The sequence below is a fragment of the Tyto alba genome, unplaced genomic scaffold, assembly GCF_018691265.1.
Source record: "Tyto alba isolate M040663 unplaced genomic scaffold, T.alba_DEE_v4.0 Super-Scaffold_28, whole genome shotgun sequence".
In the NCBI taxonomy this organism is placed as follows: Eukaryota; Metazoa; Chordata; class Aves; order Strigiformes; family Tytonidae; genus Tyto; species Tyto alba.
This window is the reverse complement of record NW_024881302.1, coordinates 9,681,996-9,705,384: the sequence shown is the minus strand read 5'-3', so window position 1 is coordinate 9,705,384 and position 23,389 is coordinate 9,681,996. Positions and strand designations below refer to the sequence as shown.

General features: G+C 35.4%; 1 protein-coding gene across 5 annotated transcripts in view; it reads left to right on the top strand.

Moving 5' to 3' along the window:
- Nucleotides 1–23,389, top strand: part of VPS35L (VPS35 endosomal protein sorting factor like) — a 57,287-nt gene that overhangs the window by 17,097 nt on the left and 16,801 nt on the right. For 4 of the 5 annotated variants that reach the window (XM_032983709.2, XM_032983710.2, XM_042798829.1 and 1 more), the window contains 15 exons: nucleotides 482–575; nucleotides 2,785–2,862; nucleotides 3,215–3,337; nucleotides 4,055–4,101; nucleotides 6,251–6,362; nucleotides 6,567–6,683; nucleotides 7,037–7,090; nucleotides 7,504–7,584; nucleotides 8,405–8,467; nucleotides 9,510–9,595; nucleotides 10,633–10,713; nucleotides 13,237–13,300; nucleotides 15,334–15,432; nucleotides 16,241–16,318; nucleotides 17,484–17,598. In XM_032983709.2, the coding sequence (XP_032839600.2) occupies nucleotides 482–575; nucleotides 2,785–2,862; nucleotides 3,215–3,337; nucleotides 4,055–4,101; nucleotides 6,251–6,362; nucleotides 6,567–6,683; nucleotides 7,037–7,090; nucleotides 7,504–7,584; nucleotides 8,405–8,467; nucleotides 9,510–9,595; nucleotides 10,633–10,713; nucleotides 13,237–13,300; nucleotides 15,334–15,432; nucleotides 16,241–16,318; nucleotides 17,484–17,598 (1,292 nt within the window). The remainder of the gene's footprint in view (nucleotides 1–481; nucleotides 576–2,784; nucleotides 2,863–3,214; nucleotides 3,338–4,054; nucleotides 4,102–6,250; nucleotides 6,363–6,566; nucleotides 6,684–7,036; nucleotides 7,091–7,503; nucleotides 7,585–8,404; nucleotides 8,468–9,509; nucleotides 9,596–10,632; nucleotides 10,714–13,236; nucleotides 13,301–15,333; nucleotides 15,433–16,240; nucleotides 16,319–17,483; nucleotides 17,599–23,389) is intronic. The other variant, XM_042798831.1, reaches the window with a different exon arrangement.

Here is a 23,389-nt window from a genome sequence, read left to right as displayed (position 1 = left end):
TTATCCTTAAGAAGCAGTTCTTTTACTGGAATTGATGGGCCTCATCTCCAGGCACTAGTACAGCTCTGTCAAAAAGGACCTGTGGGAAAATGAGACATATGAGGAGTTCTGCCAGTTCTGCTTTAGGAGGCTGCTTTCTTCACATTGAATTACAGCCCTTCTATAGCTCTGCAGTTCCTCCAGATGCAAGGAGGAGTTTTTTAGCTCTGTTTGTCTTTTACAAGCCAAGCATCCAACCTGGCTATCTGTGCTACTCCTAATGGCAAAACATGCAATTTGAATATAGGATATGTGTTACTATACACGTAAAATTTTACTTCTGCAATAAAATTTTATGCTGATATGCTGCTTCTTTGGTAGGTGTTTCTGTAACTCATGCTCAATTGTCAGTCTACAAAGCAGCCACTGAAGTTATCTGTAGGTAATGTAATTCTGTTATTGATTATTAAATCTCATTTTCATTTCTGAAAAATCTTAACAGGGGGATTTCGGAATGTCTCCCACGGTTAACGTCTATGATTAGAGGAATTGGAGATCCACTGGTTGCAGTCTATGCAAGAGCATACCTTTGCAGGGTAGGCTATCATTTAACACTTCAGATCTGTATCAAAGATTTACTGCAGCTAGCTCTGCCACTAAAGGAAAATTTCTTCTAACCACTGTTCCTATATGAAATAGTCAGCAGCCTGTCTCTTTCTTCCAACAAACCAAAAAATAAAATTTCTCTTTTGTTTTAACAATGGAGAGTCTTTCTTTAAGCATTTATAATAAGCAAAAATAATAATATGTGCTGCTTATGCCAGTTTTTCATCTTCAGGTAGAGCAAAATGTTAAAGACCTAATAGAGGGCAAGTTTGGACTTTGAGACTACATGCTATTGTCTGATTGCTAGGCACTGCTTTGCATAGTTAATATATGCACTTTCCCTATGTTTATCTTCCTCCTTCTACTGTTAGAGTGTATGTGTCAGGCAGAGGGCTGGCAAACTCCTTGGCAGAGAAACCACTTGGTAAAGTGTTCACACAGTGGATTTTTGTCTGACTGCGCAGTGTGGCTATGTTCTTATCTTCAACTACTCCTGCAGTTACCTTAACAGCTCAGCCAAGATAAACTAAACCAAGAAGAGACCCTAAAATGATTCAAAAAGTCAACAATAGTGGAAAAATGTTTGTGAAATACGATTTTGAAGTAGTGGCAGAGATCTCGACTATAATTGGAAAATGGTAGGGCTGCTAATTAGCAATACTTGCATGAAAACAGCTGCCATAATGAAATGCAACAAGTTTGTTCAGTGTTGATATATCTGTTATGCTTGAATAAACTGTCCACTATGCTTTTCATATACTATTCAGGGGTGTTCATATGAATTCCTGCATCTGCAAGTAATCACTAATCTCTGGTTTACACAGATAGATGAGCTGCTTAGTTTATTTGAATCCTGAAATACAGTAATGTCTGCATTTTTGTCATAGTCATATAGTCATAATCATTCCTACTACATAGTGCAAGGTTTCTGAAGGCTTTTTAGGAAACAGTTTGTATGCACAGTCTACCTTTTTACTGCTCCTGATGCAGCTAGAAGAGATGCATAATTATAGAGCAGTTAGGACTAATAATCTAGTAATAGTAATTGCAGTTATGTAGGAAGGAAGAGCTTAACATGCTCCTTTTTGTTGGCAAAGATAATCATACGAAATAAATAGTGAAAATTTTCTTGGAATAAAATACTAGCTGTTAAAATCCTGACTTTTGTTTAAAATAAGAAAACTTATTAGCATGGAAGACATTTAATCTTCTGTATTCCATCTATTGACACTATATTCGTAATTTCAGAATGAAGATAATGAAAATAGGTTTTTTTAAAAAATAAATTCTGGAATAGGAAGCCTGTAGTGTCAATATAAATGATGTTTAAAGCCTCAGTGTAGTAAAATGTGGGAATAAACACTTGCATGAAATCAAGGAACCAGGTCTTTACACAGCAAGGTGATGTGTTTCTCTTTAGCCCCATGGTTTGAAAGGAAATAATATATAAAGAAAAGTGATAGATTACTGGCTTGGCTTTGTGTAAGGTGCCCCTGGGTTTGTTTGAAGAGGGGAGCCTTAAGCTGTTGAGATGGATTTGTTTGTGTGTGTTTTTAAGCCTGATCTGTCATTAACTTCTCATTTACTTTTGCATCTTTCTCTTTTCTTCAGTAATATGCCACATCTTTATTTTTTGATTTGTTTTTTATCTGTTATTGGAAACAGGTCTGTATTTATTAGTTTCTTCTGCAGTTCCAGCTTTACTATACAGGCCTTGTGTATGTGCATCACCTTGTATTATTTATCAATATTTGATCTATATATTCATATTTGCCTTTGGGATACTTGCTTCATTCTGTCCACTGAATAAATACACATGGTTTTAAACAATTTCTGAACTTGAACTGACTTTTTAAATGTTCTTCACTGTAGGCTTTCTGTATACATTGAGTATAGGCTGTTGCAGTGCAGGCACTGAGGTAGACATTGATTTCCACACTCTTTACAGATACTTGGAGGTGATGTTAGGAGAACTGTGTTTAAACACATCTGTAACTATCTCAGAATAGTTGTCAGTGGACATGACTGTAACAGTAAGCAATGAAATAATCAGTCAAAAGCATGTGATTCAATGCTGTTTGTTGATTTGATATGTGTGAGTAGGTATATTCCTCTGGAAGATGCATTTTTGTCTTTCAGTTGAAGCAGAACCATAGGTGATAGATACAGATAAAAATCTTTCTCTTTATTTTAATACAGGTTGGGATGGAAGTGGCACCACAACTCAAAGAAAGCCTTAACAAAAATTTTTTTGACTTTCTTCTGACATTTAAACAAGTAAGCAAATAGGGTTTTTATTTGCAAAATCACATAAATACACTCCTTAACCAAACTACTGCATATTTTTAAAAGATCTTTGAAGTTCTTAAATCTGGTTTTATAGATGTTTCTGTACCTAGATATAGTGTGGGAAACTTTATGTACATTTTGATAAGTTGAAACTGCTCTACTCAGTGTGTTACGAGCTTAATGTTTTTTTCCCTAGCATGCAAGGAGTGCTTCAGAATATCTGTATCTTTGTAATCTTGTCTGTTGTCATTTCCATTCATACACAAATTTTGTTCAGTTTATCATAGCTCCTGTTATGTACCTTTTCGCAGCAACATGTTTCTGTCTTTTATTTCAACAGATTCATGGGGATACAGTCCAGAATCAGTTGGTAGTACAATGTGTGGAGATTCCTTTGTATTTGACTCTATACTCTCCTGCTATAGACTGGATTTTACAGTGTATTGCATACCATGCTCCTGAAGTAAGTAAGTGTGGTAATGCTTGGTACTAAAGAAAGTGTTGACGTGAAGAGTTAATTTTGCCTGCTGAAAAAAACCCTCAGTCAATACTTACTTGAGTGTGAAAGCAAGTATAAAGAGCCTAGATATGATTGTCTGTTTCTGTCTTCTATACGGGAAGATTGTTCATTTCCACAAAGCTTGTTATAGCACTTTAAATTCATAGGCAGTATTCCTGTTTGTTTCTTGCTGTCCTTTAGCTAGTTTAATCTTTATTTCCCAAATTCATTAGTTTCTTCTGTTATACAGATGTAAAAATTATTTGAGTAAGCTATAGCTTTGTAATTGCTTAACATAGTCAACAGGCTATTTTAATTTCAGTCAGTCTGTTTTGCATTCTGTGGCAGAGAGTTGGTAATCTTACTCTCTCCTGCCAGAAATAATTGACCTGGCTGGCAAATAGTAATTACTTTGAGATATGGCATGGCTGAAGGAGTGCAAATTTGACTTCCATAAAATGGTGGTTTTGATTAAAATGCTGCTGTACCTAATACACTACGTGTGTTTTATGTTGTACTACACCATTGTTTTCTTGTGTTGTAAATACAGGATAAGACAGGATTATTGGAATGTATTGGGCTGTTAATTAAAACAGCTTTTGGTAGACTTCAGTACAGTAATTAAAACTGAATTTATTTGCAGAGTCTCTAATCACTAAATTTAATAAGTAATTCTTACAGGTTCTGCTTACTGAGATGATGGAGAGATGCAAAAAATTGGGGAACAAGTAAGTATTGCACAATGGAGAAGACACAAGTCTGTAATGCGTACCCATGACTCCCTGTAATAAAATTCTCTCCCATTTGAAAACACTTTGGATGCATAGTGTAGCTTTTGTTCTCCCAGTAGCTTACTAAATCGTCATTATGAACATCTATTTTTTCCAGAAATTAACTCTGAAATATGGTAGATTACTTGTAGAACAGAAGTTAGTTAATTTAATTTGGTTGCTCCTAAGCCAACATTTAGGACACGTAATGTGTTCTCCATCAGCCATGTCTCTGATTCATGGTTGAGCTTCATTTTTCCTATTTTCCTCCCTTTCCTTCCCCCTAGCCTCCACTGGCTACAGTCAGCCCATATATGCATTTTGCAAGGGAAGTTGTAAAGCAGCTGACACCTTTGGAAGATGGTAATACTTAGATGACTGCTTTTTTCAACATTAAAATTAGTATCCCAAATGTCTCCTAGAAGTCTGTGTGCAGACTAATCACCTTGAGTGAAGGAAGATGGTCTGAAAGTTTTGGATGTTCTTTCTGAGCTGTATGAATGAAATTTGGCCTGCTGATGTGCTAATTTTATTGGATTAGGTAGGCTGAGTTCTGTGAAAGTTTTCAGTTACCTATTTTTTTTCTTATGTGCTTTGCACAGCCCAGTTCTGCAGTGGCAGAGGAACTAAAATATGTTAGTCACTGAGGAATGCCAGCATTAGCATTCTGTGACTGAGCTAAGGATTGTGGGGAAAGTGTGATTCTAAAAATATGATACAAAGATGCTGTTGTATCAGAGTGTATAATATGGGTAAAAATAATCAAGGTACTCTGCTGTATTAATTATTTTGTAAAGGTGTTGATTTGTTTTGTGGAACTTATTTTTAAATCACCTTTTAGCATTTCTTCTTGAAGAGACGGCATGGGTATCTCCTCTTAGTGGCTGTTTGTTCTTTGAAGGAAGGACAAAATGTTGAGTATAATGAGGGGATTTTTAAAAAAGAGGTTTTGGGACATGTCTTTTTTAAGGGGAAGTTGAATAATCCAGTTTAGATGATCTATAAAGCCCAGACAGTTTATTTTCAAGTGGAGTTCTGTGGTTTTATATCTTCTTGTGACTGTCAGAATACTACAAAGCAAGAGGCAACAGTATATAAATCTTTAAATAATCTCAGTATGTTCCATGAACTATGTTGCAACCATTTAAGTGAAAAGTGACAGCCTGCTTCCCTGTATGGCAAAGCATATACCTAGTGAACTGGAAGTACTTGTCTAATAATAAAATGCACATTCCAGTCAAATTGCAATGGAACCACTAATGCTCTGTTAGAAACACAGAGGATGCTGGGCTATTTTAAGTGCTCCATAGAATTTCCCTCAAGGTAAACTGCTCTGTATTCAAACTGTCTGTTTCAGACCAGTGAAGGACACAGTATTTTATGAGACTCTTCTGTGCTAACTCATGGCTGAGTTTGCCCAAAGGAATTGCCTTTTGAATGATACTAGATTTTGTTTCTTATCTTTGCATAATAGTATCAGTAAACTGTTTTTTCTGGTAATTCAGTGAGTTCACTCTTCCATTGGTATCTTTGGCTTAACAGTAATGCAAATACGGGTCTGAATGATTAATCATAAATGTCTAAATATGTCATTGCCAGTTATCATATCATACTGACTGTTTGGATTTATTTTAATCCTAACAGTGCAGCTGCTAGGAATCTGACTTTTATAGTGCATATATATTTTAAGTCAGTGAGGAAAACTTCAATAGAGGTTTACCCTGCCAAAGTGTACTTCTGAACTGTAGTTAGAAAGAGAGAGTAAGTTTCTAAATGTATCAGCACTTCCTGGTTTACTTGATCTTTCTAGTAAACTTCTGGTAAAATGATGGCTTCAAAAAAACCTGTATAGAACAAGTTTTCTACAGATTGGGTTATCTTTTCCTTATCCCATGGTTTAATGTTTTCTTGTTTTGCTTACGCACTATTAATTCTCATCAATGCCAACTTGATTTGTGAAGGTTTTTTCTTCCTTATCCCCCTTTTTAAAATTTAGAATAGTTGCTAGACAGTTTTTAGTCTAAGAAGTTCAGATTAATGTAAATGAAGGCACAACAGCATTTTGGTTGATGTTGAGGTGTATTGATTTGTGTTATGTTCATTGTAGTGCTTTGCTGCTGAATTCAGTAATGTCAGCATTCAGAGCAGAGTTTATTGCTGCAAGATCTATGGACTTCATTGGCATGATTAAGGAGTGTGATGAATCTGGATTCCCAAAGGTAACTATTTGTATGTAATTTATAACAATTCCTGTATGTTTTCTGACATAGTTTTTTATACTCTTAGTTGTCTATATAGCTTGCACATCATTTAAATAAAAGGTATTTTGATCCAAAAAATCTTTCTGCAGTGTATCTGCTAGAGCAGTGCTGGACAGACATACATCTGGTCCTTTTAATTTAAAATTTCTCATTAACTTTCAGCATCTCCTCTTTCGCTCCTTGGGTTTAAACTTGGCATTGGCTGATCCTCCTGAAAATGATCGCCTTCAAATATTGAATGAAGCCTGGAAGGTTATAACAAAGCTGAAGAACCCACAGGCGAGTTATTGTCCATTCTGTTACCTACTGATTCTGTGGTTAGGGCAAAATTGTAGCTAGTTGCTCAGTAAGCATATGCTTAGTTTGACATGATTTACCTTTTCTAGGTACATGCAGTTGCCAAAAAATATGATGCCTGGTAATATCTTTATATGATCCCTGCTTTTTGAGTTCTACTTAAGCATAACTTAATTCTACATAAGCAACTTTTGAGGTTTGTCATTAGTGCTAGATCTTTAGGTCTGCATGAGTCATACCTCAGTATTGTTAATTCTTTTAACTGCAATTTTTCTAAGTGTATTTCTCATAACCCCCTTTAAATATTGGTAATCAAAAGACATATGTATTTCTAGGATTATATCAATTGTGCTGAAGTGTGGGTGGAGTATACGTGTAGACATTTTACGGTAAGTGAAAATTACTTTGTTTCCTTTGAAGGCTGTCTGATACAGAGTAAGTGACTATACAGTCAGTTTGGTATTAAGAATTGAAAAGCTGTGACTGTTCAGTGTAAGTCTGTAGGACTTAATGGGTGAATGAAAAAATGTATTTCCTTTCATGAAAGATGAATAGGGACAAAAGATGCAGCTTTGAAGGAGTCTTCACCACTCCCCAGCACTGCGTATTATCCTTTTATTTTAGCGGCAGATGAACCAGTTTAAGTAAGGATTTACTGGTGCTATGGCTAAGGTTCCTGGTTTAACTAGACCTCTGTAGAAAGCTGATGCTTTGACAAATGGAAATTAACTGTCCAACTGGTTGTCAGTGACTTGATTTGATTTCATTACTGTAGTTTGTAACCTCATTTTTCACTACACAGAAGCGAGAGGTCAATACAGTTTTGGCTGATGTTATCAAACACATGACTCCTGATCGAGCATTTGAAGATGCTTACCCACAGGTAAAGAACTTATTTTGCTAAATCTGTAAAAATCTGATGTGCATTTTCTTAGGTGAAATTAATTCTTGAACATTACTAATGTCTATTACCAAAAAATAATTCTTTTTAAACTCTGGCTATAATTTGGGAAGCCTTTTGGAACAGTGTAATGCTATGATTTGTTCCTCCTTTTTTGTCTGCACATCAGTCTTTCAGTTCGGAGAAATGCTGAACCAGAATTATTTATGTATTTAGAAGTAACAATAGTGAACTGTTACATCAACAGTGGTATTCTGCTGAAGAAAATCAGCAATCATAGGAGGCTGTTTAAACAGAAGGAAGCCATAAAATAATCTCTCTACTTGGCCTTGTTAAGGCTAGAGTGAATTATTGTGTCCAGTTCTTGAGACTCCTTGCCAGGTGATACGGATTGGTAGAAGAGATTCTAGAAGAAGGTTTCTGTGGTGACTTGGAGGGTACATAAAAGTGCCTACAGAAGATTTAGCAGACTGGTTTGCTTTTTTGTTTGTTGGTTTATTTGGGTTTTAAGTCTAGAGATCTGGAGGACTTTCAGATTATAAATTGGAAAAATATGCTGAACTATAAGAAGTGAACAACAAATAAAGCCTGGGCAGGCTGGTCAGCCTCTCTTTATAGAGTCCTGAAGAGCATGTTGGAAAAGCATCTGTTAGGAACAGCATAGCTGCAGTTGATCCTGCTTTGGGGAAAGAATCGATGAATGCTTGTAGTGTAACTAGAGAAGAATAATCTCTGGTGTGGATAGTTCTAATTTCACTTGTGTTACAATAATTTTCCCCTTTTTTCTTTTCTTCCCCTTTAGCTGCAGTCAATTATTCAGAAAGTTATTACCTATATCTATGACTTCTCCCTGCTTTTTTCAGTGGTGAGTGACACTGCTTAATAAATTTTTAAGAACTGTCTTGCACTGTTTCTGCAAGAGAATTTACCTGTCTTGGATATTTAGATTGTTTGCAAGTTAACATAGTGAGAGGACTTTTTATCAAGTAGATAAGGTCAGAAACATTTTGGAAGCTCTCTGCTGCTTACTACTTAAATATTAATTATACTAATTCTAATTTTCTATACCTTTTTCTCCTTAGGCTATTAGATTCTCTGAGTTTGTTACTGTGGCATAAATGACAGTCAATAGAAGATAAAATACCATTTGTTTGTGTGTGTTCATGTAACTGCTGATAGCTGTTTCTGTTATGATACATACTTAACATGCTCTGTCATAGGGCTTAAGTTTGGCCTTGAAACAAAGTGAAACTTAGGTTAGAGCCTGTATACGAGGTAGAGAAAGAGTAACAAAGACAACAGTTGTCAAAGTACTGAAACCAGTTAAATTCAAGACTGACGCTGTGGATTTGGAGTCAAGCCTTGTTCACAAATTGCTCAGATAATTCTGAAAAACTTACCCTCGCTATATTCCTGAGATGATACAAGAACTAAGAATTTCCGTATCTTAATGATTTAAACCCTTATCTTTGAAGAAAATTTGAATGTTTTGGATCTCCCTAAGTTGCCCTGGATACATGCAAAATGGTTGCTGGCATGTGGCATGTTTTCATAGTTTTTAATATTCTACCTTTTGTTCCCATGGATGTCTGAATTTGTCATGAACTTAAGCTGTTCTAAGCATATGATTGTCTTTTTTAAAATTTGCAAGATTTGATTCAGACAGTTCTGTGTTGTGTGTTTTATTCCGGATCTCTGCAATCAATACATTGATACCTTTCAGCCATCTGTGCTTTTCCATTTGTCCTACTCTTCCATGCTTCAAGATGAATTACTGTCTTCAAAACAGATTAAAATAATTCTAACTAAACCAGCTATGATTATAAAACGTATCCAAAATATTTATTGTTTTAGTGTGGTGTTTGTAAAATATGTAATTCTACTTGTTTATGTATTTGTACTTTCAGGAGAAATTCTTGCCATTTCTGGATATGTTCCAGAAGGAGAGTGTGAGAGTGGAGATTTGCAAGTGCATTATGGAATCTTTTATTAAGTAAGTGGAGAATATTGAGATTAAATGCACTCTGGAGGGTCTGGGGAATGTGTTGAAAGATTGCTAGGGAAGATGAGTCAGTATATAGGCCACTTAGCTTGTGAAGGTGTTCCAGACTTACAGGAAAAAGAAAAGAAAATGTGTCAATTTTGTTAAAGAAGGCTGAAATTGAAGTAATCATATTGGTTTTGACTTGCTGCAGATTAACAGAATGGTTGTTCTCTGAGCTTTTTAAAATTTATGTTGCCTTAGTTGGTTTATGAAATTATTTGGCATTCTAGCTGATGTGACAGCACAGAACTGTTACCTTGGTATAATGGAGGAAGAGAGACAGTCTCTACATTTCTCCATGTAGAAAAATGGGTATTTCCACTGTTGAAAATAAATTTAGAAGATGAAGCTTCATCTTCAAATATTGTAAAAGTCAAACAGTCCTTTTCAAATAATTAACAGGTGATTTGAAACACTTTTTTCTTTCTCCCCTTTCCTTCAGGTATTTATATACGCTGCTAAGCCCTCTACCCCCAGCCTTCTATTCTCTAGGCTAAAGAGTCTCAGCTCTTTTGGTCTTTGCTCATATGAGAGTTGCAGTAGCCCCTTAATCATCTTAGTGGTGCTCCACTGCATGTGTGTCTTTGTACCTAAACATGACATTTATCCTTCCTGTCTGTCCCTCAGTAGCTGAGAAACTGTACAACTTCTTGGTAGATCTAGGATTGCTTTGTTTTGATGTTCTTAGATCGCCTCAGCGTATCATATGTCTAGCTTGCTGAGTCCCTTACGGAGTCAGATTCTGTGGCTTGGCAGTAAAGTTCCGTATATTAAGATAATATTTCTAGACTGGCATGTGTTGGAATTGTGCATCTATTAACTATGTGATCTTTGGAGTTCTGTTGGTTAAAAAAATGAATATAAAACTTCTGTAGTGTCATACAACACTGATGATTGGAATTATGCATTAAATTGGTGTTATTCTATTCATTGTTTTTCATTTTGACAGAGCAGGATTTTTCATCACTTTCTAAAATATTTTGTAGGCATCAGCAGGAATCTACAAAGGATCCTGTTATACTCAATGCTCTTCTGCATATCTGCAAGACAATGCATGATTCTGTGAAGTAAGATTAATTTTACTCATAACTGTTGTTTATGAAAAGTATGGCTTCTTGGTGTACAGTTTCACATTTCTGAGGCTGTTCGTTTCATGGTGGATTAAGACATGAATCCAATTAGTGGTGAGGGAAGAGCTGTGCAGTGAAGTGACAACATGTGCCATTTGCTCTTTAATTACTGCTTGATTTTGAATACTGAAGCAGAATTTTAAAAGGAATGTAGCAGTGGTTTTGTAGAGTCTTCTAGTGAAGCAGAGACACTAAACCACCTAATCTTTAAGAAATATTTTTGAGAGTGAAATGAATGTAATCTTTGAGTTATAGTGAATCATAAAGTATTTTTAAGTGAATACGTAGCATTAAAGCACTGGCTGCCATACTCAATTATGTCCTTTTTTTGGGCCACTTTTTTTCAGCCACTGCAAAGGGGTGTGAAATCTTTAAAAGAACACTTGGAAGATCTCTAGGAACTTGAGCAGGGGAATCTAGAACAGAGGAGAAGCTCTTGAACCATCTGTGTCTTTCTCCTAAATCCTCCTCTTCTCTTTTCCCCTTGACTTTGAGTGCCGTGGTAGTTAGGGATCCTGAGTGCCCTGTGTGCACCCTCACTGTATAGCAGTTGTGGGATGTGGAAAATAGCTGTGGTTTGTAGGTAACTTACAAAATATCACACAGAAATCTGTGTCTGACTGAAAATAGACCCAGAATCACAGTGCTGCAAATTTTAGATCTTAAGAGCAAAAATTTTGGGTTTTTTCTTCTGGTTTGGGTTGAGTGGAATTGTAAGTGTACCATTTCCTTTGGCACTCTGAGTCCAGAGCCTCTTAGTATGGCAGATTCTGTGAAGGAACTTGTAACTTTCTCAGTCTTGATATGCCATGAATGATTTATTGCCAATAAAGAAGTTGGATTTGGCATATAATTCCAATTTATACCAGCTAGAGTGCTTTTATTTTGGGTTAGAGCACATTGTTTGGCTGTATGTTGCACTAAAAACCACTTCAACCTTTAAATAGAACAATATATCAAAGCTAAAACAGCTTATTAAAAAAAATTAACCAGTTTATGGCAATCCCTATTTTGTGGTTCCTCTGATGGTTTGCCAAAACAGTTTGATAGTTCACTGGGATCCTTAAAATCCCTTAAACCGGCAGTGCTTTTACCTGAGATAAGATGATGTACATCGTTAGCTGTTGTGTCATCTCTTACTGGCAAATCGTCATAAAATCTAACTATCTTAAAGTAACTGCTGCATCTGTTTTTACATCCTGGTTCAGGAAAGTCCCAACCCACTGTGTGGGGTGTGCTGACCCCTGTAACAGCTGTTGGATGATAACAGCCTTTAGACTGGTAGGGGTCTGATTCAGAATTGAACTGGAAACCTGTGACTGACCCAGAGATCTCATTACAAGTTTTCTGAGCCTTTCAGAGCCCGTCAGTCGACTCTTTTGATTGGCAATGCTCTAATGAGCTAATCATGCTGAGGTTTTCTTTACTCCTTTACTGAATTTGTATAATATAACTATTGTTCTCTTCCCATCTGGTGTCTGAGCTAGGAAATTGGTAACTGATATACTAAAGGTCAGAGTTGGAGCCAAGTATATAATAGTAAAAGGATTAAATTGTGTTAGTTAATGAAGTTTAACTTTCTGTTCATCAATTTTCAGTGAAACAAGTTTTACTTAGTGGATTTTGACATGATGTAAATTTGCATCAAAGCAGATTTTGACTCTTGCTATAGAATAAATATCTGTGATAATCTTGAAAAGAAACTTTCTGTGTATCAATTTGGTTCAGTTCCTACCAAGTCATCAAAAATGCAGCACTGTAACAAGGTAATGCTAATTATTTTGTAAATTGTAGCAGGGTTCGTTTAAAAACAAACAAACAACAACAAAAAAACCCAAAACAACAACAACCCCCCAAAAAAAAAAAAAAACCAAAAAAACCCCACAAAACAAAAAATCCACCAAGAAAACCAAAACCCACCAAAAACAAACCAAAAAACTCAAACCAATAAACTAATGTTTCTAAAATAAATACATTAACTATTACATATACTACTTAAACTGTATTTTTAAAGTTTTTTGTCTTAAATAGGATACCTTCATTCTGAGAATAGATTTACTAATTTCTTTAGGCTTTTATAATTGGTTCCTACTCAAGTTCTCATGTTGTAACACAAGACTAAAGCCACCTGCTTGCTGCAGTAAAAAAAGAAAAAGTAAAGAAAGTTTAGCATCCTTCTCATGCCAAAATCTGAGTTTCTGTAAAATCTGAAGACTCTCTTAGCAATTTTAATGTTGTTTTTTTTAATTTAGAATTCTGTTTGATGAATGATTGGTGATATTCACATTAAATTAAGTTTTACTGCTTTATAACTAAAGTCACAAGCTTAGTGGTCTTAGTGTGCAATAAAGATTTTATATGGACATAAGGTTTTATAAATTATCATGTGTTGCTTATACCTTTACAGATAAATAAGATAAACAATATTCTAAAATTTACCATATAAATTTTCTCTTATAGTGCACTAACACTTGAGGATGAGAAAAGAATGTTAGCAGCTTTGATAAATGGATTCATAAAAATGGTGAGTGACAATTGTGTGCAACTGTTGGGGTGTACCTTATTGCTCAGATTTTCATGAGATCCCCGAGAAAAACAGGTGCCTCTGTAGCTGAATCAGACACTGTGTGTCTGACTTGCTTAAGACCTTTGAAAACTTCAGCCAGTGTATTTTAGTGAAATAAGTATACATGTGTTGAAAGAAATATCATACAATGCTGAAGCTGACATGGTGCAGTATGAGAGTTACACAGTGCACATGTTTGTTTAATCATATTTTATGCTAGCTTTTAAAATCTCATGTAAAACATGCTGAGTATTTAAAAGTTAAGCAGCAATTAAATTCTCTCCTATTATAGCATCAGAGAGGTCAGAGAGGTCATTGATGTATGCGAATGAGTTCTACTACCTAGCTCTAAATGGAACCAATACCAGCTTTAAAAACCACAAAATAGAACTTGTACGTTATTCTTATCTCTGTTTATCTTAATTTACAAATAAGGTAATTTGTATCATCAAATTAGTAGTCCCACAAAAACTCCAGTTGTTTTGTCTTGAAATTAATTTTTAACCTTTCTCTCTCCCTTATGCCAATAAAATCTTTTGTTCTTGTCTGTTGTGTTTGAAATGTCAGAATGTTTTAGGGAGATGTTCTCAAGCCTTTTTATTTTCTAACCAGGTACTCTCAATGCTTGTCTTTTCTTTCACGTAGTCAGAGCTGACAGGCTTTGTCTCTACTTGTCCTCTTTGTTCTTTGTTGTAATTATATGAATTTATCTCTTGATGGTTTCTTTATCTTCAGCTATAATAATTTGCTATTTAATATGTTTTAAATACAGTTTTGCTTTATTAAGCTTTATATGCAGTATAATATATAATTTCCTTTAGGAGGATTTCCCACATGTAATAATATTTGATGTGGCTTTATAGTCTTGGTTTGGGGGGAAAAAAAATCCCATAGCAGCAAAATGACTAGTTATGAATTTTAAACCAGCACACATTAAGATATGAAGGGAAAAGCAGTTGTAACAGTCATCCTTACAGTCAGGGTTTTCTGTGGAAAATTTTATATTTTTAGAGAAGTTTTTCTTGAGACTAGGACTCAAGAATCAGCAGTTGTAGAAAAAGAGGAAAGGTGAAGACAGCTGTCTGTAATGTAAGAAGCAATCTTTTGTCTTCTGGTGCAATTCCTTTCACTGTATAGATTAAGCATAATTTTTAATTCTCCAAAAACTTCTTTTGCATGTGGATGGAGAAATAATAAATAATGCAACCTTTACTTCTATTAGAAAAAAATTCCTTTTGAATACATAAATGTAGACTGCCTGGAGACTGTTTCTCTTGCTGGGCTTTTAATTGACAGCTGAGACACTCCAGCTGACAGCACTTGTTTTTTTTAAAATCTGGAGGGTTAGAAGTAGGCTGTTGTTACCCAAGCTTTGTTTTCTGACTTTGCTTCTGTCCTGCCAGCATGCAAGGTTGCAGGCTTTTGCCGTACTATATAAGTATATACTTATTAACCAAACTTGAGGAAAACCTGTTTTTCTTACTGATATATACTGTTAGGAAAATGCTAATTTCTCTTGGAGGCCCTTTATCGAATAGAAATTACAGTTATCTGAATACAGAATCACTGATCTATATCTATTTTTTCTGGAGATTTTTTGTTTTTCTTTTTAAGTATGAACTATACCAAGCCTTTGTCCCTGTTATGTAAAGAATCAAGAATTCTGCTAGTTTTGAAAATACTTCACGAATCTAGGATTTATATTTTGTTTTCTTGACAAATACTTGATCTGTATAGTAGAAGATAACGTGAAGTATGGACAAAAAAACCCTAGCAAAACTTCTGAGTTTCCCTGAAGGTTAAGTACTGGAAAGCAGTTAAAAGCACAGAGATTCTTCAGGTACTGTTTTGTTATTAATGTTTTTTTTTTTTTTTTCTTAGTAATATATGGGGGATTTTGAGTATCTGTGGTTTATCTGCATGCAGCTTTATATTTCTTAAAATTAATGGCCTACAATGGTAAAATCTAGGTGTTTTTTTGTCTTTTATAGGTTTCATTTGGGCGTGACTTTGAACAACAGCTGAGTTTCTATGTTGAAGCCAGGTCAATGTTTTGCAATCTGGAGCCTGTTCTAGTCCAGTTGATTCATGTAAGCTGGAGTTTATCTCCATTATCTTAGTAAGTGGGGATATATTTGCAGTTCTCCCATTCCCTGCTCAGATTATTGGTCTGTGTCAAAATAAGTCTGAAGTCTTTTTATCAGATGTTTTTAAGGTGGACTTTGATCTCATCTTTCATTTTATCACCCTAAACTCTCTGAAGTTCTTGCTTGACAGGCATGCATTGTGTCTTTGCAAAAAAGAAAACTGGCTATCTTACAAGAGAATTCATATCTAATAAAATAAATGGCACGTTTGTGCATTCAGAATTTGGGTTCCCTCTTCTATAATCCTCCATCTAGGAGAGATTAGACTGTGTCTGACTGCAGATATAGTCAGAGTCCTGCTGTGATTGGGATGGTTAATCTCTTTACTGTATTGATTCACATGTCAGGTGAGCATTAGCTGCATCTGATTTGTTTGCAGCATTGCATCTTCTCCTAAATCCTTTTATTGTTTTGGCTTTGTTTTTTTAATATGTGTGTTAGCTAGAAATGATGATTTTTGTGCCAGAAAGGAGGTGATGACAGCATTTATAGCTAGGAAGCAAAGGATGATCTAATGCCTTGAATAAATCAACAAGTCTACCTCTACAAGCCTTCAGAATCAGACTTGCTTTAAGGAACAGTCACTAAAATTCTCTGAGTAAAAACTAAATAGCACAGTAAGGGCACACTATATCAGGGTCCATTTTGACATTTTCTGTTCTCTAAATGCATGCAGTAAAACATGTAGTTTGTTATTTGCCTAATAAATCTGTGTATTTTTCGTAATGATTTGCTTTCATTTTTTGTGTAGTCTGTGAACCATCTAGCAATGGAAACAAGAAAGGTGATGAAAGGAAATCATTCCAGAAAGACGGCTGCATTTGTCAGGGTAGGTTTGACTCTAATAAACTTGGAGCCTGCCTTCTTAGCAGATATGTTATCTGCCGCCACCTAAGTTTATAATTTTTGCAAAAATTTTTTTGACACTGTTTGTTGCCTCATTTTCTCCTATTACCATTGATCTTTACACTCTAACACCAAATGCTGGCATTTAAGAAAAAAAAAAAAAGACCCAAACCATCAAATAGCAGCTTTGTGTTAAAAAAGAGCAGCAAGGTTGACTTCCTCTTCAAAGGAAGGTTCATTGAAGAGATGTTTGTGTGAATTCTAGAAAGCTCAGTTTTTCGAATTATATTTGAAATAAAATCCTTAGTTTCTATGTAACTCAATCACAGAGAGAATGGAAGATAGGGAGAAAAGAATATATTTAAACTTGTGTCTCGTAATATCCATGTTGATATGCTGAAATCAGTATTTGAATTTCTAAGTGCTCCTTTTGGCTTTAGTGCTTCTGAGTCTATATAGATATGGTCAAATGAGCTTTGAACTACACACAGGCTATGCAAGTTTCTTGTGTTCCCCTCTTCTCACCTGAAACATGGTAACTAAGATGTCTTTATCTTCAAGTATTGGGAAGGTGTTTGCGTATGCTACCATTAATGAATGGATTTTTGTTCATGGCACCTGTGCATCATGTCCTGGACAAAGGGATGGCTAGGGTGACATGGGCCAACCTCTGTATGCCTGGGCGCTACTCGCTCCACCTGGGAGTTTGGGCTGTTCCAGTAGGTTTAAAGCTGCAGCATGCTGCACTAGATCTGCTTCTTCCCAAATATACCCAACACACCTGCTTTGACCAGTTTCCTTGAGGACCAGTAGTCTGCTTTTCTAGTTAGATTTTGGTCTTGAGCTGCAAGCTGGTTATGTGAGGAGAGTGGAACCCTTTGAGCTAGAGTCATAGAGTAAGTTTTGAGCTTATCTACTCATAATAACAAGAATTAATAATAATAATAAATATTGTTAAAATTATTGAAATAATAATGAGACATTTTAAGTTGCTGATTTTCTACTTCACTTAGTACTTGCTTTTTATTGGAAGCCTTTCTCAAAACAGATTTACATATTTTGATTCCTAATTGTGTATAAAATCAGTAATGATTGCTATAACCCTGAGTTAGAAGTTTTCTTCAGTTTCATTTTTTAATTTGATTTAGGCTTGTGTTGCCTTCTGCTTCATTACAATTCCATCTCTGAGCAGTATCTTCACACGTCTTAATCTGTATCTACACTCTGGACAGGTTGCACTGGCAAATCAGTGCCTTTCACAAGGTAAGGCAAGAATTTGTCTACTTAAAGGTTCTCTTATTTTAGAAATATTTCGAACGGCGAATAATATCTTGATTGAAATCATAAGTATAATTATATTTGTGATATAATTAAAATACAGCCCTGTTTCAAGCATTGTTGCATGCTTTAATATGACAAGTGAAAACAAGATTGTCCTAAATTACTTAGAAATTATGGAAAGCATGGAATGTGTTTCTCCTGCATAATTATGCAAGCACTCTAATCACAAATGATGTGCTTTATTATAACTGAATGTCCTGGGTTGAGTGAGTGGTGGAGTTTTTTGGTGGCAGGGGAGGGGGCTATAGGGGCGGCCGAAAAAGAAACGAGTTCATCTGCGTAGTTCACAGATAGACAAAATCCTGCAGTGAGCTGGAAAAGAATTAAAACCTAGGTCAATGACACCAGAAACTTGTTATCAAAGCACAGGCATGATAAGCACCTAGCTAAGAAAATATGTGACTACATCACAGTGAAACAATGCAGCAATACTGGGTGATATGAAAAATGAAAAAATATGGGGTTTTTTGATCAGATTTGGTGATTGAACCAGGTCCTGAGTATAATTTTTAGCCGTCCTGTTAGCTCAATCTTATGTAATTGGAAATTCTGACAAAAAGTGATTTGGGGAAAAAAATTTAAGCTACTGAGGCACCAGAATGAGCATTAAGTCTGTATCACCATTTCATAAGATCTTGTTCCTGCTCATATCACAAATGGAAGACAGAAAGTCTTCTCATACTTTTAATTGTTTGCAGTATTTTTCTTTTCCTTTTTCAAGTTATGTCATTCTACTCTGTTTTGCAATTTTGATACTGACTTTAAATATCTGATTTCCACAACAGTAAATACTTCTCCTTTACATGCTTTTGGTGGAACTGTGAGAGTAATAAATTGGATTACTTTGTAACATGTTTTGTTGTGGCTATTAATTCTTTGTTTTGTCTCTGTGCTTCTTCACTAGAGCTTGTTTTCCAAGCTCTGCCTTTACCAGTAAGTTCCAGCTGCACAAACAAGCTGACTTAGGGTGCTGATTAAGACTTTTTAGTACAGGGTGACTGTTGCATTTCTTTGTTTTGAATCTGATGCTGCCCATATAGCAAAGCAGAGGGATTTAAAGTAAAGCTGGCTGTTGTGTCCAAGTATGTTGTGCAAATAAAAGATCTGCAAAGTCTGTTGTTGTGCAATTAGTATTGTGCAGTTTCTTTGTAGATAACAGTGTTTACCAAAAATGGACTAGCTTTTTCTTCCTGTGGTGTTTTGTTTAATTGATCAGTTTACTTTATCCTTTGTATCAATTTTTGATATTGTTGCTGTATTGCAGTGCATCAGTTTTTGGAAGCAAATCCAACACAGTTTTTCTGTAATATTTGGCCTTTTCTGTAATATTTGGTCTTTTTTTGCCCATGTTGGGACCAGCTCTGTGATTTAATAATCTTTGAATTTATAAACTGCTTTTCCACTGTTTTTGTGATTCAGATCTTCTCTGAGTGAGACTCCTGGGCCCCAACAATTGTCCAGATTTTTCAGTGTGAGAGTTTATATAAATGTTCACAGCTGTTGTTTGACATGTGTGCACAGTACACTCACTAATCAATTAATAGGATCCCCATTCTGAAATCTTTTAAGTTGGGAGGTATATGCAAACTGTTATGCACTCAGTCTCTAAAAAATGCGTATTTATTAACCATGGTCTCCTGAATTTTAGACCTACAAGCTAGAGAGAGGAGCATTTGATCCTTCTCACCTTTTGTTGAAATGAAGCATGTGCAGAACTCCAGTGTTCAGTAACTCACTTCATCTACCAAGATTTTATTGTTATACACTTTTTTGCTTCCTTAGGAAAGCTATTTTGGGCATAATTTCTATTCAGAGACATGTCACTTGCATGAGTAATTTAGTATGTGTTAACCAGTTAGGGTAACAGTGACACCAGTCTTGAGACACTTCTTGAGAACTGTCTTTGCATATTCTGATGTATTGTAGTCAGATAACATGTCATTGGAAGTTACTTTTAACACAGTTTAGTCTATATCTCAACTGAAAGCATTTCATGTATATAAGTAGTACTGATTAATTCAAAACATCAAATTTAAATCCAGTCTGTTAACTGAGTTAACTGATGCCAATTAGACACTGATCTACTAAAACCAATGCAGCATGAAGTGAAGTTTTAAGAGTGTGCAATTAACAATAGCATTAGGCTAGGAAGTGAAATTGTGCCTTGCATACAACCTTTATTTCATGCTGATTGGAATTAGCTTAATCGGTTTAAAATTGGGAAGAGAAATAAAACCGACAGGTAATGTACCTGATCTGATGGCTCAGTCAGTTGTGGGGCACGTGTATTCATGTGCATGCAGTTTCTGTTTAAAGATTCCAGCTTTTGCTTTTAGCAAGTTAAATTCTTGGATTTTTTTTAAATTTAAAGTTCCTACAGGGAGTCTAGGTATTTCAGTGAGTTGAGTTTTCACTTAAACATATAACAAAATTAAATTTCACAGGATAGAATTTTGCTGGCAGTAGGAAGATTTTTCTAAATTGCCCATGTATCTAACTTGAAAAAGGAGTAAAATTACCTACTGGGATAGATAAGGGGAATTGAATATGTTGCTTTTTTATAAAGAAGATGTGCAGGTTCTAGCAGTAAATTTTGCCAATCTAGGATTGCACTGATAAACTACCAACAACTGGAGAGCCACAGCTAATCTGCTTCTAACTGGAGGAGTTTGTTTTTTGCCTTGTTCCCAGTCTCAAGGGGCAGTGATGATAGACCATCAGTCCTAGGCCTCGTTGTTACAATTTCCTCTATAAAATCAGAGGCTGGCTGCCTGGGATTTGTCACACTGTTAATCAGAGCAACTGTGTGGTTCATGTTTGAACTCACTCAAATACTTCAGTATTAGAAAACTGTAATTGTAAATTTTCTTGGAATAGATTTTCTTTAATACAATGAAATTGGGTCAGAAACATGAATTTATATGCTCATGAAAAATCCAGTATTAATACACTGAAGGATGTCTGTCCAGGTATGCTGTTCAACATGTATTAGACATGACTATTGTGTCTTTTATCTTCAGCTCCCAAGAGATGCTTTAAATAAAATTAATCTGTAATAACACTCAGCATGTTTTGACTGATTTTGCCCTGGATGCATAGTTTGTACCTCTGAAGAGCCCTTTAAGAGCCCACCTTAGAAATGAAGATGCTAGATTTTACAGAGATGTGTTTTTCATTATTTTTAACAGAACCACAGAATGCTGCATGCTGACAACATAGAATAATAAATTCCCATCGGTCATGTTTTCTTTCATAGGGAGTGCTCGGACTAAAAAGAGATTAAACTCATGTTCTGTTGTGTCACTCTTCTGGATTTTTGAGATATAGGTATTATTTTAATTGCACATATTTCCTCTCTGTGGAAATGCTGCTTTTGCCTGTCAAAGGACAGACAGCATGATTTTTTAATTATTGGTCACAGCATTCAGCAGGTGGGTAGAGATGATGCAACTTTCTGATGATGTGTGTTGAGCGGCATTTTTATTTTAAAGGCTGTGAAATCCTTGCCTTGCTTCACAAGTAACATGCTGGGTGAATAAAGTAATTCAACTGATTCTGTGTGACTAATTTCACTGGGATATTGTCAAACATAAAGTGTTATAAAAATGGAGAGTCTTTGTCCCCCAGATCAACTGATGCAGATCTTTACTTTGTTTAGCAAATGCAGGTGTTAATTCTGAAGCATACAGTGCTTAATGTACTTCTAGATATTTGTTCTGTTCTTCAAATGTGTCTGAAACACAGTTTCACTGGTAGATTGCAAAAGGAATTTCTTTTTCTACCTCAGAAAATGTTACTTTTCCACGAATGTTCTCCAAATGTGGAAGGCTTCAGCCGTATTTGGACCAAGTATGATATGGAATATCTAATAAGTAATTTTTAATCATAATCTAGTAATGTTTTAGTCTATTTTTTTCAGTAGCATTAGATAACAATTTTTAGTGCTCCTTCCTAATCTCCTGAAGTCTTTATAGATCTGAAAAAATTTAAATAGAATATAAATAGAGAGAATTTGAGGTAAAGAATTTAGAGAAATAGGAACCCAAAGAAGTTCTCTCAATTACAGATTTTGGGACTGCTGGGCTGACATTTTTCTGGTGAGACTGGTATATGCTGTCTCTGTTATCTTTTTAAATACTGGTTTCCTTAAAGGCAGCAAAGTAGCTTTGGGGGAAACAGATGAGATACTGTTTTCCATGCTAGTAATACTAAATGTTGCTTTATTTGAACAAAATTATGACTTGTACTGTTACCTGAGATTTTCATAGCTGGAAACTTCTCCCATTCACTGAGCTTTTTCTTGTTTCTCTTTATCCCAGCCAGTAACTTTTCCATAAGATTTGAGAGAGATGACATCTCTGTCTCTAAGGTTTTCAGACTAGGATTTCCTATCAGTTTGTCAGTTCTTCAAGTCTGTCTAGCCCATGACCTGTTTTTGAAAGTGTCTAGTAGCATCTACTAAGGGAACATAGAGAAAACAATAATGTGGAATGACGCTTCTTAGCTTTCAGCTGCAGGTGGTCTAAATACATCCTTCAACAATCGTGCATATGGACCACAATATTTAATAAAATAGTCCAGTTCTTAGGAATTTAATTTTTTAATCCACTTCTACTTTGTGGCCTTTGTAACTTCATGTGACAGTGAGTTCCGCAGTTGCATGCTACTTTGAAATCTAATACTTAGGGATTTATTTCTGTATGGTTTTTAAACGTTAGCTGAGTGTTTTAGTACATGCAGCTGATCTGCTAGTGATACTGTGAAAAATTAATTCTTGATTCATTTTCTTCATGCTACCTGTGAGATGATGGAGTTGATAAGTTCCTGAAGAATTTGTGTCATATGGTCTTTTCTAATAAGGAAACGATTCCATGCCTTAGCACCTTTTTTATCTTTTTATCCTTTTGGAAATGGGAAGATCAGGACTGTATTCTAGGTATAAATGCACAACAGCTATATAAATGATACAATGACACCTCAGTTTTCCGTTACAGTCCTAATGATTCGTATAATTGCCTTGCCTTTTTGACAGCTGTTTAGGATGTAGTTTTCAGGAAACCATCTATAAAGACTCCAAAGTCTTTCATGAGTATAAATAGCCTATTTAGAGCTTCTCTTGCTATAGTTATAGCAAGAGCTGTTTCTTTCCCCACATGCCTTACCAATATTAGACTTCATCTGCTGCTTTATTGCTTAGAATCATGAGATCCATCTGTGATGATTTGCAGTCACGTTCCAGACTAGTCTGCAAACATTGTCACCTCCCAGCTCATTATAGGGACATGTCTCTCTGTAAAACATTTAGTCATGCCACTCCACTGTGAAAACTTTTTATTCCTGTTCCTTTCCCCCTCTACCACATCCTTTATTAAGTTAGGAATCCTCAGGAGGACTTCCCTCCTTATCTTTTGTCAGCTTAGTTGTTTTAAGAGCCTTTTGTAAGGGGGATATTGTTAAATATTTTTTTTAAATCTAAGTGTTTGCATTGGCTGGGTCACTTTTAAACACAAACTTGCTGGTTCTTTGGAAAACTTGAGAGACTTCTGAGGAATTATTTCTCTCTGCAAAAACCATGTTGACTCTTCAATGTGGTACAATGTATTTCCATGTGTCTGCTTGTTTGTTATTTTTTTTCACTTCATAATAACTAGAAGAAACTACAGTATTTGACTATGGCATTTATTATTTCAAGGTTTCCAGTATTACTAATGGT